The 15,467-nt window shown below is 41.6% G+C and overlaps 1 protein-coding gene across 1 annotated transcript in view; it reads left to right on the forward strand.

Annotated features, from left to right (window-relative positions):
* Window positions 1-15,467, forward strand: part of mvb12bb (multivesicular body subunit 12Bb) — a 35,957-nt gene that overhangs the window by 14,110 nt on the left and 6,380 nt on the right. Inside the window, 4 exon segments of the mRNA XM_041041456.1 lie at window positions 65-90; window positions 93-196; window positions 375-485; window positions 6,004-6,062. Coding sequence (XP_040897390.1) covers window positions 65-90; window positions 93-196; window positions 375-485; window positions 6,004-6,062 — 300 coding nt within the window.

Raw genomic sequence — 15,467 nt, forward strand, 5'->3', positions numbered from 1 at the left:
GAAAAGACTGAATATGTGACCACATATTCCTGTCTGACACCCTCCTGTGTACCTGACTCATCAGAGGAAACTGCCATGAGGAAGAGGAGGCTCTGTGTGTGAAAATCAGCCCTCGTGCGGCTGCTGAGACAGCTGTATATGACATCCAGATGATTGCGAAGTCCAAATACCATCTTGTTAACTACACCTGTATAGGGTGAGTATAGGGCACCGGAAATGAATGCAGTCAGTCACCACACCTTATGATGTTATGTACATTACAAAACTTTCTAATTTGTGAGGGAGGATCACTGACCTAGCTCTTTAAAAACAGTTTAAATCTATAAAACATATATGTCTATAAAACTTTGTATGTCTCTTCGTTTTTTTCACAGTGAGATTAACAATATGGGAATATGGTATCGAATGGGAGATGTTCCTCAGGATCAGTCGTCCCGGGAAACGTCCATCACAGCCAACGCTAATGCCCCGTCCAACACAGAAAGGTAATGTTTCAGTGCAGTATTCAGCAGCACTTCTTGAATTTCAGTTTCCTTCCTTACTTTCCTTTTTATTTCACGCTCAGTGTACTCTCAAGCTGTTGTTACGCTTCCGTACCATATGTACGACAATGAAGACACAAGCAATTGATCACTCCCGGGCAATCTGCCGTAAAGGTTGTGGCTGGACAACGAGGTAGCGAGGGTGAACCGGAGAGACAGGCTAACTAGACAGGATCCCCTGAACAAGAACACAAGTTCAATGAGGGCTAAACTCCTGCTATTTGTGGTGTGTCCCAGGAGGCAGAGGCAGGTCGCTCCTCTGACTGTGTTGACAGGAGTGTTGTTCTGTGCAGACAAAGAGGAGGAGATGTAGCCCGGAGAGGGAGCGACAGCTGCGGAGGAAGGGAGGAGAGCTCCAAGATCTCCGCCATTCTGGAGTGTGTGTGTCCCCTCCTCTTCTCATGCTGCTCAGGCTTCCTCTGCCTCAGGCCTCAGAGTGAATGGAGCAACCCTTTGTACTGTGTCCAGATCAAACAGTTCAATTATTTATCACAATGAAGAACTTGGGGATTTCCACAGCAAATTGTAAATAAACAATTGAGACTCCTTCGGCGTGGCGGTGCTGTGGAGAGGGAAGCTTGGCGCGGGGCGCTGATGACTTTGCCAGCCTGAAGTACTATGCTCTGCCATCCTGTGCTGGGCTGAGTAAAAGCCACTTAAAAGCCACAACAGGCCAGAGCGGTGGATGCCAGCAGGCGTGTTCTAAACAGAGCTTCTGTTCTCACGGCCACGCAGTGGGACAAGAACAGTGAAATGGACACTGGTTTGCGAATCATCCATATTTCGGAAGTCAGTGGTCAATAATCTTTTATGTGCTGGAGTGATGGTGAGAGCTAAGGCCCAACGTGGGCGCCTTCGCAACTCTTACCGGTAATCCTCGGCTCTTTTGAAGCCCACTTTCAAGTTGGTGAGGCTCAGAGGTTGGAATAAATTGCACCTCGAAGCGACTCACACCCCCCCCTGATGCCTGCTGAGATCACAGGCTGCTGTTTTTGTATTAACATTAAAATTCATTCCTCAGTCAGAGAGTCTTCCTTTCAGAGAATTTCCATCCATAATGCTCTGACACATAAGGACGGAATGTGGGCAATTTAGACAGTTGCAGTTTTTCGACTGTTTATCTGGCATCCTTTTTTGTGTAGTTACATGCACTTTAGACAGCTGTAAACATTTCTGTAGTTATTTTAAACTCACAGATTAGATGTTTTGACACAGTGATTTAGACACAGCTCCTCAAGCTCACTGATTTCTTAAGTAGGTACAGTACCACAGTGTAACTGTCTGTGTAGTATCACCCCACTATACTTTATTCATATTCAGCAAGAGAAAATTCTCTCCTCCATGCCTCCTTCGGGCTATCTATAACAACTTTATGGCCTTTGGAGAATAGCACCTCTTAAATTTAAGTGCTCTTTACAGTCAGTGGAAAAGATGTTTTAAATACAGTCAATAATGTGTAAATTTTTAATGACCCTTATAATTTTGAAAGCTTCAGTGATCCCTCTCAAATGTTACGTTGCCTCAGGCAGCGGGAGCTTGTTAGAGTTGTGTACAAACGTAAACTGCAAATCAGGTTTTTCAGCAGTGCAGAGCTGCAGTACACAGTAACTGCAGGGTGTTGCATCATTATGGGATGCACACAGTTATTGCATCAAGGCTAAGGTGCTGTATTTGAATTGTTTTTGTGGTGTTTTGTCAGCTAAAAACAGGGTGTATGCAGGTTTTGAAAAGTTTTAAAAAGCTTTGAACGCAGTTTCCTCAAAACAGGCCTTAGAAGGTAAATAGGAGTTTGAAATGTAATTCACAAAAGTCTTAAATACCTTCTCTTGCCTGCCGTATGCGATAATGTTAGTTTTAAATGTATTTGTACCGATTGTTGTCTGTCAGGAGAAGCTACACGCTTACAAACTAAAGGTGGCTGTCAATCATTGTTTTGTGATTTGGAGTTTCAGTCAGCACCATCAGACCTGAATCTGGTATGAAATTGCAAGTTAAATTTGACTTGGTGAACCCTGCAGAAACCCTGTAAAAAGGAATCTTTAGAAATTAGTAAATTAGTAAATTAACACTAAACCTAAAGTAGTTATTTCTTCTTGGCAGAGACTGTTGCACCATACTTTGCCACTAAAACTGTAAGGGTAGGGGGCCTGTTGACCGTCTGCCATGCAAATGCATTTGAACCTTGTGTGTTTAATGTCTCTTTATCAAGTTTGTCTTAAAGCATTTCAACCAGCGACAGTGTTCTGTTTTGATTCATAGCTGCAGCTTGATGTCAACCACTTTGGCTTGTTATCTGTCAAGACAGACCGTATCAGCCCCTCCCTGACTTTATAATGTGAAAAACCTGCACCATCCGGTCAGCCTTTTAATGTGTCCAGTAAAGTATCCCCCTCCTTCCTTCTCCCGGCCAACGCTGCCATTTGTTCTCCTGATAAAACTGTCATTGCTGAGGCTGATATCTGACCTCTACAGTGACTGCTAGCATAAATTAGCCTCGTCCTAATATTGCAATTTCTTTCGCTTCACTCAGAATCAAGGTTTTTGACATTTCTCTTAGAATAATAGGCTATTGTACACAGGGACACTTTTTAAATCAAACTGTACAGCGATAAAAATGTCAAGGCCAAGTATCTTTTTTTTTTTTTCATTGCGTACTTGGCTTTTTCTTTAACACGTGAAGTCTAGAGAGTCATCAGTGTCAGAATTGGCATGCATATCAATACGCTTTGGATTGCTCTGTCTTCTACCTGTGACACAGCACACATTGCTGCAGCACTGCAGGAGTATTGTATCAGCTTTCATTGCACGCTGGTTAACCAAGACTTCCCACTGCACACGACTCGTGAGAGAAAGAGACACTGTGACTGTCAACGTGACGCCTGACAGATCTCCCATCTGAAGAAGTGAAGAACAATCATTCCCAGCTCAATCTCACTCATTACTTTGTTGTGTTCAGAAAAGTTGCAAAAAGTAGCGGAAATCAAGCACAGGGATGCGGAGCGGTGCCAGGAATGATCGAATGATCAGCTAAGATCTGATGGGCTCAGACTGTTCGGTGATTTGCCACCAAATTCAGAGAGATCCTCTTTTCAACACCTGACACCAAACTTAAAGGAGGATAATGATGGGTGAGAAAGCAGCTCCCACAAAGCAGCACTGTCGGCACATAGAGGAAGGTGTGGAGATGTTGTCACGGGAAAGGCTGGATGTGTGTCAAAACAAGAGCTTCCAGCTCTCTGTATCGCAGCTCTGGCTCTTCAGTGATATTACTCTCATCCTCATCTTACCTCTCCACTGACTACCACTTGTCTGTCCCTACTGTCTCTCCCACTTTCTCTTCTCCTTCTCTTTTTTTTGTGCAGACAACTCTTTTTCTTATTCCACATGGAGCAACCTAAAGAATACCATACCAAAAAAAAAGAAAAAAATCTGTTGAACTGTAATTCATGTTGTCAAGTAATCCTTAGTGTAGTGGTTCGCTTTACAGCGCTAATATGATTTTAACTCCAGCAGATTTCAAGGGAACACAAGACTCTTGATCTGCGTTGTAATTACGTAAATCTTTCAGGCCGTGTTCCCAGTTTTACTATAATTTGATGAGGAACTACACTATAATTGAATATTCAAATTAGGAATATGTGTCAATATGGCTCTCCTTGCCTGAAATGAGGATTAATTGTTGTCAAAACTCCAGTGGCCGACATAATATGAGCCCCAACACTGCTGTTGATTAGCAAATGCACTTGCCATGTTTTTGTTTTAAGAATTAGTTGTCTAATTGATTTGCCATATGTTACCCTCACCAATGCAGCTGAAATTGTATTTAGAAATCTCCAGTTTGGATTGAGACAGTTTTGTGTTTGAAACAGATGGGGGAAAAACAACCCTGGAGGTTGCCAGTGCAAAAGCATTTCTCGAGCATATTTCCCTGGTTTCATACCGAGTCTTTGGGGTTTTAAGTACCACTTTCACTCTTCCAGATACATACATAGATAAACTCAATACCTTTTATACCTTTGTGTCTCTGTTTTCTTTGTTTCTTCTGAGCACTAATATTACAACACAAACACAGACGCCTTAACAGACATTTAAACCATTTCCCTCCACGTTATCAGTCCATGGGATGTCTCTGTGCTTTGAAAGATGTGTACCTTTCTTCCTCAGCAGTGGAATCAACCTTTGCAAGGTAAAAGAAGTCTGCGTTGAATATGGCAATCCTTCCCGCAAGATTGATGCCAACCTTTTAAAAATTCACCATTGGCCTGGATTTAACATGGCCAAATGCTGATGTAAATGAGGAGGAGAAAAGTCGACCCTTTCACTGCAAATAAATCTGAGTTGCAGGCTTCAGCTCATAAATACCACAGCCTGTCAGAAGTCTTGTTTTATTGCTCTTGATGGAAATTATTGCATTTATTTATCTCATCCGAAGAGATAAGGCTTTGAAAGCCACAACTCACGTGCAGCACTTTCTGAATATATGATCTGTCTTAAATTTTAAAAATTTGGATTTTACTCCCCCTGCAAGCGAAGATTGATTATGTTATCCATAAACAGACCAAATAAAGAACATGATACACACTTCATTATTTTCAACTTCACACCTGCTCACTTCAAAAATCTGTCTCGTCTTTGTTGTAATTCAGCACTGTTTTCCTGCTTCCTCTGTCCTGCTTGTCGGCCTTGTTCTTTTTCTTTAACAACAGACTCTTACTGTATGCCTGCTTGTCCTCTAATCAAAGCAATTCACTTTTTAAATGATATCGCCAACTGCTTTGCATTATCATTATAAGATCATTTGTTTTATAATGCCATCCCAGAGCTCATTTTCCCTTCAGAGCATGTCATGTTATGCAGCTCTCTTGAAGCTGTGAATTTTTTTTTCCTGCTTGCTGTGGATTTATCGATCCATAGGGGTGAGTCACAGGGTGTAATTCATGATAGCTTGATTGATGAGGATTTCAATCTTATATGGTTTGTTAACTTCAACTGCCCACAAAGTGCATTCTGTGCTGTTTTCTGTAATACAAGGCCATGAAACGGTGAAAAAAAAAAAAAAACAGACTTCCCTTGAATAATGGAATCTCTCAGTTCCTCCAGAATTAACAAGATCCTGCTCCAAACCCCCTGTTAAAGGTCTGTTCGAGCCCCTGGGCAGCTGAGGCACAGTTTAACTTTTACCATATTTCTCCTCTTCAGATTCAGCCTGTTATTTCAGGGCTCTTTTTTGCCTTTAGACAGATCAGAAAAAAATCCTTTGTGTAAAGGGGGAATGCTTTAATGCTAAATAAATTCTCTCGCATTATATTTTAATGTCTCAGGAATGTCTCTTGGACAAGTGTTCTTGTCAAATACAAAGTTTCCATGCATTTTGGGTGTTTTTAACATGATTGTCAATAAGAGAGTATGGATCAGTTGAGTGAACATGTTGCCTTTTTTTTTTTTTTTTTCCTGCTGGCAGGAAGACCACGATCAGGCCGCATTATGAGAACCAGAACAGTGGGAGCTACACCACAACAGGTAAAAGGTCTCGCACTTTAAATATACATAAGTCAGTGCTATTTCTGACAGCTTCTATAAACAATAAGAGGAATTTAGTGGTTTAACCAACATACATTAGATTGTTAAACTGCAGATCTTACTTTAAGAATAAGCCGTGATTTTGGAGAAAAAGTTTAGTACGTATGCTTCCTATGTTGCGCTGCATGTCTGTGCAAACAGTTTTGTCTCCACCTGTACATAAAAGAAGCTTCTCTGGTACTTGATCTACAAACGCTCTTTGTCTAGATCTCCTCACTGATGTACTGATCCTACTGTACTGAGCTTTTGCTTATCTGAGCGAACGTGACTTCCCAGAGGAGCTCCGCATTACACTCAAGAGAACATTTAACAGCTGTCAAAGATGATCCATCACATGCCATACTTACATATGTACCGTGCATGCACTGGACGAATTCCCTTCTCTTTGTCAAGGAGAAACTCAACTACAGTACAATGCCCTGTGACTAAAACAGAAGAAAGGCTAATTCGTTAGAAAGCAGAGCTTAGCCATGACAGCCTCAGAGCCACAGAGTCAGAGCCGGCTGAGACGCTCTAGCCTTAAAGAGCGTGTGATCCACACGAGGCGAATGAGGCAGGCAGGTTTTTATCCAGCTGGAGAGAGACACCATGTGGTGAGGATTCCTACTGCTGCTCCAGCAGAGGCACACCCAGGCTATGGCCGTATTACACCCAGTCTCTGTAAGACAAGTCTAGTATTAAAACAACTGCAGAAATGTGCAGATTGATATAGAACTTTATAGAACACATAAATTAATTTGAACTTTAAAATCTCTGAATCCAAGTCCAACACCGTCCAAAGAAAGACAGCAAGAAGAACAGTCCAAAATTGACCAAAAAAAAAAAAAAGATTAATACATCATTGTGTTGGTATGACAGTCATATTAGAAGTTAGTTGAGACAAGTGTGCAAAGTGCGGCCCTGAAGGAGCAGACATTAACACACAGCTGAATGGTTTGTGGCATTTGGTGTGCGATTCCTCCACTGGGACGGGCTTTGAGTGACAGTGAAGAACATGCACATACTGTACAGTGCGCTGCCAGCAGTCATCATTTATCCCCAGAAAACTGTCCTTTGCAGGTGCGCAGACTCCCTCGTTCTTCCTCCCCCTTTTATGTGTCCCTTCATGAGTTGGGGAGATTTTAGAGAACAGAGGATAATGTAGTTAGCCTGAGATGTTTCTTGGCTTATTGCTTGAGACTGTGTCCTCGTCAGCCTTGCAGCATCACACTGTGAATGTGAGAGAACGCAACTTCCCTTCATTAACAATGTGATAGCCTGCAGACCAAGTGTGAGGTCGTTGCCGACAGCCTATTTGTGTTAATTGTTAGCGTGGTGGTAGCTCTGGTGTGTGTGTGTGTGTATGGGTGCCTGGGTGTGCGTGTGTGTGTGTGTGTGTGTGTGTGTGTGTGTGTGTGTGTGGGCTGACAGCTGGCCAGGTTCGAGTTGGTCTAAAACCATGTGCGCTCTGTCAGGGTTGTACAGGCGCCTTCTTTAGGATTGATGAATTGCCTGCTTTCTTGATTAAACCCTCCGTCACTTCCCAACAAAACAAAAACCCCAACACAAAAAAAAGAGCAAGTTGAGGGGAGGAGAGGTAACATGTCTGGGAAATCTGTCATCTGCAGTCACATCATGTACAGATGTGATGTGCAGGCGCTTTGACATTTATTACCAGAATATTAAAAACTAATTCACATTTATTTTGCAGCCCTCTTTGACTTGACAGTTCAGGCTCATTTGAAAAGTTATCAAGTTTTCATAGCAGCTCCAACCTTTTGCTTTTCTTTACCAGCATTGCTTTGATCCATGCCAAGTCCCTTTGCCAATTAGATTTGTTATTCATACATTGACAGAAAAACAGGATATTTTAAAGGTAATTAAGCTTGCACTTATGAAATGTGTCTAAAAAGCAAGTTTGGTAAAAATAAATTTAGCATGGCTGGAAAAAAAGTCCAAAAGTCTAAAATAAACCTATGTGACATTCGGTCTGTTGCATTTCAGTCTCTCTTCATTACCTACAGAAGAACATATAGTGTTCAGCAGACGTCCACCTGATAAAAAGGTAAACGTAATAAAAAGTAATACATTTACATATCTATCGCATTAATCAAAAATAAATCCTGACATTGGCCCTGATCTAACGTAATATGGAGAGCAATTATTTCCCTATCCATTAGAGGAACTTCAATTAACAGACACCAGACAGTTCATCCTTCAGAGGAGGAGGAAAAAAATAGGAGGCTCAAAATTAACTTGGGTTTGCAAAATATCTTGGCAGAATGACAGTGATTTTTGATTTTCAGGAAACAATATTAGAATTCTTATTAAACTATGTGCATCTGCTTTTAATTTGCTGCAAATAATTGGAAAATGCAATGGAGCTTTCCAATTAAAGCTCCACTTTATGCTGTTTAATAATACCCTCATAATATTATAGCTTATGAAATGACAGGTGAGTTGGTGTATGAATAAAACATAAAGCCCTGTAATAAGAGACAGAAAAAAAAAAAAAAAACGAGACAGTTGTTGGGGGGCTTTTAAATGCTCGACATAATTTGCATATATTAATCTCCTCTTTTCAGCCTTATCAAGTATTCCACTGTATTTGAAGTTAAAATAGTCGTGACAGGCAGGGGTACGCTTCGTTTTTCCAAGGATTTATTACTTGTATAATTCTGGATCTTTAATAAGCCAATATGACTGATCCTCTGAGTTCTGTGGAATTTGGTTAATTGTTCCAGATGGTGCTCACTGATTATGCAAAATTACTTTCTTTCTCCTCTTTTTTCCCCCAACTACACCATTTCTTGATTGACTAACATGGAGAAAAAAGATTATTTTTGGCGCAGCACTTTCATTAAGAGGGTTCTCATCAGGTTTCAAACAAAAGTTCCATCTTATCTCCCTGTGTAGTTCTGGGCGAGGCTGTACAGAGGGAGGAGATCAGCCGGCTCTTATCTCAAACCGTGATGGATCTCAACTGCTTCTGCACCGCTGGGGTTATATTTTAGAATAACACAATTCTTTAGGCTGAGGGATTAAAAAACACGACCTCTGGATAGTGACACAAAAGTTATTATTAGTGTAGGCTGTTCTCCTCTTTCTCTTTTCTCTTCTCTTTCTCTCCCAGAGATTGATGAAATTGCTAAGCAGCAGGGTTGGTCCTACACTTGCAGCTCAGGCTCCATCCACAACTCACTAACATTCTGTTTTGCATCAGCTAAACTGAGCTGAATGAATCATTTATGGAAGTGTTATGGGGGAGGTATGGGCAGATTTACTGCCAAGCTTTTACTTTAGATGGAATGGGATTTCTATGAAACCGATCTTGATGTCTGAAGTAATGCCAAAGCTTACATCAAGACATGAAAGGAACGCTCTTAAAACCAGCGTTTTGCTTCTAAATTCCCCTGGTCAGCAAAAGAGAGCGAAACAGAGAGCGAGAGAGAGGTTCAGCACAAGAATAGTATTTATACCTAATGCACACACACACACACACACACACACACACGTCCTAAAACTGTTTACTTCTCCCAGCAACTAATGATATAAAGGTGTGCTGAATTCTATCTTATAATTTGACGGCTTGTAAATTACACTGTGTTTAAATTTGCCTTGATTCAGGTTTAAGTTGTAACTATTTGAGCTATTTGCAGCATAATTTCAGTGTTATGGGGTGAATACCGCAGAACTGAATGAAAACACAAAAGCTCTATGTTAAATGCAATCATGAAAAAAACACAAAACAAAACAAAGTAGTTATGGGAAAGAGTTAGGGGAATTATTGTTAGTGTCAGTAAGTGAAATACAGACAGAAATAGAAAAAAAACAACAACCATGCAGTAATTGTGCTTAGGTCTGGACAGAGCATGTATGTAACTCTCTCTACGGTTTCATTTTCTCTGAATCTGCAAAAAGAAATGCACTTCTAAGAGTACTTTTTCTGATTGTAAGTTTGTTTCCTTCTTGAGAAAATAGTTTGTTAGTTTACATCATGGAAAAGTATTTCTTGCTTTTGCTACAGTTTTTATTTTTGTGATTCTGGAAATTGCTAGTGTGTATTTGCTGATACACATCTGAAACCGATTCATTCAGTGGTGACCAAAGTCTACTGTGCAGAAATACACAGTGTTTTATTTAGTATAGTCTGTGTATATCTCCTCTGTCAAAAAGCACTTTTTGGTTCTAACAGGTAAGACACCCTTTCAAGAAAATCCTGTTGGAATTTATTCTGTTGATGTGTAAAAAATGTGTGACTATACAGGGTTTGGTAGCAAAACATGATCAATCCCACTGTGATTGTGCCATTAAGTATTTGAGGATCAATCCTGTATAAATCCTAATGGAATTTTTGACTGGAGCCTCGAGGCCCTCGGGCATTTTAGGACCTTTATTCCAGTCAAATAAGAGACTTTACAAGGCTTTGCATTTGCAGGCCAGACTGGACTCTGGAGTCTCATCCCTCATTGCTTTCTATCCATCCCTGAGATAGAAGCAGTGCTCCATTAGTTTCAGTGTCCAGACGTGGACAGCCTCAATGGATGGGCCTGTCACGGCTCCCTCATTTGCCCCATGTACAGCAGGGTTTGTTATCACACATCTAATTAGAACTTGATAAAAAATATTTCACAAAAATCCAGTCATTAAATATAGTTTAAGGAGATTTATGGTCAAATATGCCTTAAAGATCTTTTAATGGCTCTGCTGACTTGTTAAGTTTGTAATTAATGATCTTCTAATACATACTGTGGTGTGATTTAGAAAGCACAATGAGATTCTGGGAATGAAGTCGTTCTGGAAAAGGGCATCTGGGGCTCCCAGAAGCTATATTAAATAGTTCTGCTCAGACTGGTTTGCTTAGAGCCATAAAGTCTGCTGTGAAAAAGTTCAAACCCATCAGCGTCTTTACATATATGGGGCCGTTTTTATGTTAGAGTGCAAGGAGTAGTGTGTGATTAGGAAGTTGTTGCTTTGTCATTTCATAATAGTCAATTAGCGTGTACAGCAAAGTCCTGGACTCCTCTGTGGTGGGTAAAAATACACTGGCAGTTTTATTTAAGCAGTGGAAAATATTTGTTTTCAAAGTACACTAATCCACACACAATAAAACTAATAAGCAAATGTATGAAACTGGAAGAGCATCATACTAATAACAGTTGCCTGTTTCATCAGGAGAGTAATGGTGTCCTTATTAGCATAATTAATGACAAATGGCAGCGCAGCATTGGTGGATTGGTTCTAGGGGATGATAAATTGGTGGATGCCCAGGTTAGTGGCTGCCAAGGAGGCCTCTTTGGCTGTCATCCCTCCTGCTTCCGCTCTGGCACAGTTCATTACTCACCGTGTGAGATGCCACTTTACATTGCCTGGTACTGTGAGCATGGAGAACTTAATAATGCCACCCACAACCACACAGGGCCTGCTGCTTTACCCACAGTCCAGAGGGCAAGTAGCTCAGCGAGGGCTAGGGGTTGTGGGGAGCAGGGCAACATGGGAATCATCTCCTACAGCTGCACTGATCAAAACAGATCACGCGTCAGTCCCTACTTCAGGGGAACCGGGGCCATATGACCCAGTCTCCTGTGCTGGTGAGTGTTTCTTGTTAGGATTTCTGGGGCTCGCCACATCCCTCGCATCATTACGGGTTAGTTTGCCCACAGAACCGCTAATTAAGAGGGGATTTGTGTAATTGTGCCTTCTGCTGTGTCCCATCCGGCACATGCAATTTACTGTCAGCCCTCTGCCAGCTTTTACACTTGTCCAGAGAGGCGTACCCCATTTATACACACATTCTGCTGCACATTTACCAGCAGCCACAGCTGGGGATCAATGCCAGTGCCATGGCAATGTCTTCAAAGACACTGTGCTGCTGATTAAAGTCTGATTGTCCATTTAATTTCATGAGAGCGCTCAATAGCCAGCCAGCAGAAAGGGCTCTCCCAGTATTTCTGCAGTTCTCCAGTGTTTGGAAAAACAACTATAACAGGCTTTATAATTATGCTAAATGGCCTATTCTACATATAGACTTGATACCATCTAACTTACATATAGGCGTTTTTAAGTTATCGCGCATGTACACACCTCCTCAGAGTATTTGGTGTTATGCAGTGGTGTTTGTGGCCAACTCACTGTAGGTGTTGCTGGCTCTGCCCACTTTCTGGAAGACTGATGGACCAGCGCCCAACTGGGACTGCCGCCTGGCTCCTTACCCACAACCAGATTTCAAGGACTGCTTGTCACAGATGGAAAAGTAAGTGGGTCATTCTACATAAGCTTGCCATTTTGCATCCCTCTGGTAACAAAAAAGTGGAATTTTAATATCTGTGTATTATATACTTTTTTGTTTTTTACAGAATATGTTCTCATTGTTGCATCTGCCAATAAAAACATAAATGCTCAGGACTACCTAACTATAATCTTGGTAGTTAGAATTTGACTTTCAAGCCCATCCAGCTGTAGATTAAAGTACATTTAATACATATAGTACATATAAAAATTTTCCAAGTATTGTTACAGTAACTTAGTATATCCTCAGATCATACAACACCTTTTCTAGCCTAAATAGTAAAAGACTAATTGTAAATTTATTGTAAATTAATATTCACTGGGAGCAAACAGCAAGCTTGTGTAAAATGATCCAACTTCTTTTCACTCACCCTGTTCTTCTCTTCTTTTTTTGCTTCACTATTTCTCTCCATAAACCAAAGTGTTTTGCCAAGACTATGACTCTGAGCGCTTTTATCCCCTGGATGTCATTCATGCTACTCTTAGCATTAAGAATCATTTAAATTTGTTTACATTTTGAACATTTGGATGAGGTATAATGAATATTTTAGTGTAAAATAACTCCCGTTTCTGTCAGGAGAATTGCAGCAGAAGCTTGCGTACACTAGAGTGAGACAGGGGAAGCGAGTTGCACGCAACTGGCAGAAACAAATAAAAATAGATTATCAGAAACGCTCAACATCTTTTCTGTGGATGATCTATTTTAGTATCGATGTTATTCGCTTTTTGGAATGTTAATTGACTCCCCAGTAAACATTTAAATAATTCAAAAGTTACACTTCCACTTTTGCAAGTGAGATTTTTAATATATTGAAAAGTTTTTCTTTTTTTTTTCACTCATCTGTCTAGAGGGTTTGAAAAAGCGGGAAAAAGATAAAAGAAAAAGAATGGGTTTCATAGAGCCATAGTCATTAAAAGAATCTGAAAATAGCAACTCGCTATCATCTGTTCTCATAGCACGGGTCAGGAGCTCTGACACCTCCAAAATTCCTCCTGTCAGGGTAGGGGGCCATTTGTATTCTCTCTCATTAGGCAATTTGACTAATGACCTGCCGTGGCTGCAGAGCTACTGAGGGACCCAGAGCCTCGCGCCCTCTCTCTTGCAGCAGCCTGAACACACACCCTCTATTGGAATGGCACAGATGGCATGCCCGGGCGACAAAATAAACTACAATATGTCTCCGAGATGCTGTCAGGCCTGGGCACTATTTCTCATGTCAGAGTGGGGCTAAGGGCTGTGAGTGGGCATAGGGGGTCCTCCTCCAGCTCTCTGTTCATCTACTCACCATTATCTGCAGAGGTGACAGAGAGCGGGGTCTGCAACTAGAATAGCATCTCCATGGTCTGCATAAAGAATCCACCTCAAATTGAGAGTCACATCGACAGGAAAGGTATTGCACTGTCTAGCCTGGATACACATAAAGAAAAGGCAACATCCAGTTGTTTGGAATATGAAATCTAGCAGGGTTCCAGATAAAGCTCCATCTAGGTTTTGAGCAGCTTTACTTATTATTTATTATTATTTTATGGTACTAAACAATAGAAACCTTCTCAAAAAGTTGTAATAGATGCTCACTTGCACTTGCAGATTATTGCCCTAGCTGTGATTTTCTCACTTAATTCAGGTGCGAGACAGATTCACCCAAGTAATCATACTAGACAGAGATCAATGCAATTCTGCTGAATTAGTGAAGTGTAAAATAAAAGTTCATCAACAGTCCCAAAGTGTTACTCTTGAGTCGTGGTTCAGGTAATATGGGGTATGCTCGATCACCCACGCATATTTTTCCATCGGTCAGTGTCGGAGCACAGTTCGGTGTGGTATATGTGTGTGTGTGCGTGTACGCCTGTGTGCTTGGCCATGTCTGTTAGAGCCCTGGAAATGCAATGTATGGCGCCGCTGAAGTCCTGGGTGACAGTGCATCCAACAATGGAAGAGTGAGGGATTAGTGCTCAGCCCAGCGTACGAGGGAGCCCTTCCCGCCCTGAAACAGCCATTCATCTGTGCCCAGGGGCTGGAGATGACAATGCAGCCATTGCTCATCGCACCTGACGGAGCCATTAATAAGGCAATGATCCACACGGGGCCTGTGCTGACTCCGTTCTTTACACTACAATCACTCAAGCCACGGGGTCCTCCTTACTTAACGCCACCTCTGCGCTCACCGCTGCCATCATCATCACCACCATCATCATCATCAACTTAGTCATTGTACCAAAATTCTCACCAGATGTTTTCGTATTGACTGCGCTCATATACTCCAAATGCCAAATAACTACCCAATTCCCCACACTGCGAAACACTCATGAGTTAATGGAGTGTAGCCTGGCCATTTGAGGGGCTAGAACATGCTTCATAGTGGGATTCCTGGTCAGAAGATTGGATTTACATTATTTTTGCCCTTTGCACCTTCAGATTTCTCTGTGGTACAGGATTCATTCCTTACCACGAAGTCATCTCCAGCGCCTCTCCATTTGTCTGGCTGTACGATAGCCTCTCTAGTATAGATGGTGTAGGAATACAAAGTGAGATCTGGTTTTAAATGTAATCCTTGAGCAATAAAGAAACTCTCTGGCCTTCAACTCTGTGCATTCATCCATCTGTGCAACACAGATCCATCAGCAGCTACAATCTCAGCTCCCCGTAGCTGGCGGTTGATTCAAATTTATTCTCCCTACCTCTTCCTGGTGTTGGTGCTCCCAGCGACACAGTTGTGCATGTTTATTCACTTGTTTTTGAGCTTAAATGAGCCTTTGTGTTTAGCCAATCACCCTGGCCTTCTTGCTGCCCCAAAGAGCCACACATCCAAAGCTGCTGCAGGGAGGTAGATGTCACGGAACAGCTTTTTGGTGAGCGGAAAAAGAGCTGGTACTAAACCTGTCACTCCTTGTGCTTTCTTAGCAATGTCGGTCTTTAGGCCCATCCGTCGCTCGCTCAGTAGGTCCACCACTTTGACCCAGACTGCAATATCTCAACAGCAGTTTTATAGATGGATTGCCATAAAACTTTTCCTCAAGCATAAAACTGTTCCTCAAGCACCACCATAAGGTTGACATTTGTGGTTTTGAGTGAAATAG

Source organism: Toxotes jaculatrix, chromosome 7 (genome assembly GCF_017976425.1).
Source record: "Toxotes jaculatrix isolate fToxJac2 chromosome 7, fToxJac2.pri, whole genome shotgun sequence".
Taxonomy (NCBI): domain Eukaryota; kingdom Metazoa; phylum Chordata; class Actinopteri; family Toxotidae; genus Toxotes; species Toxotes jaculatrix.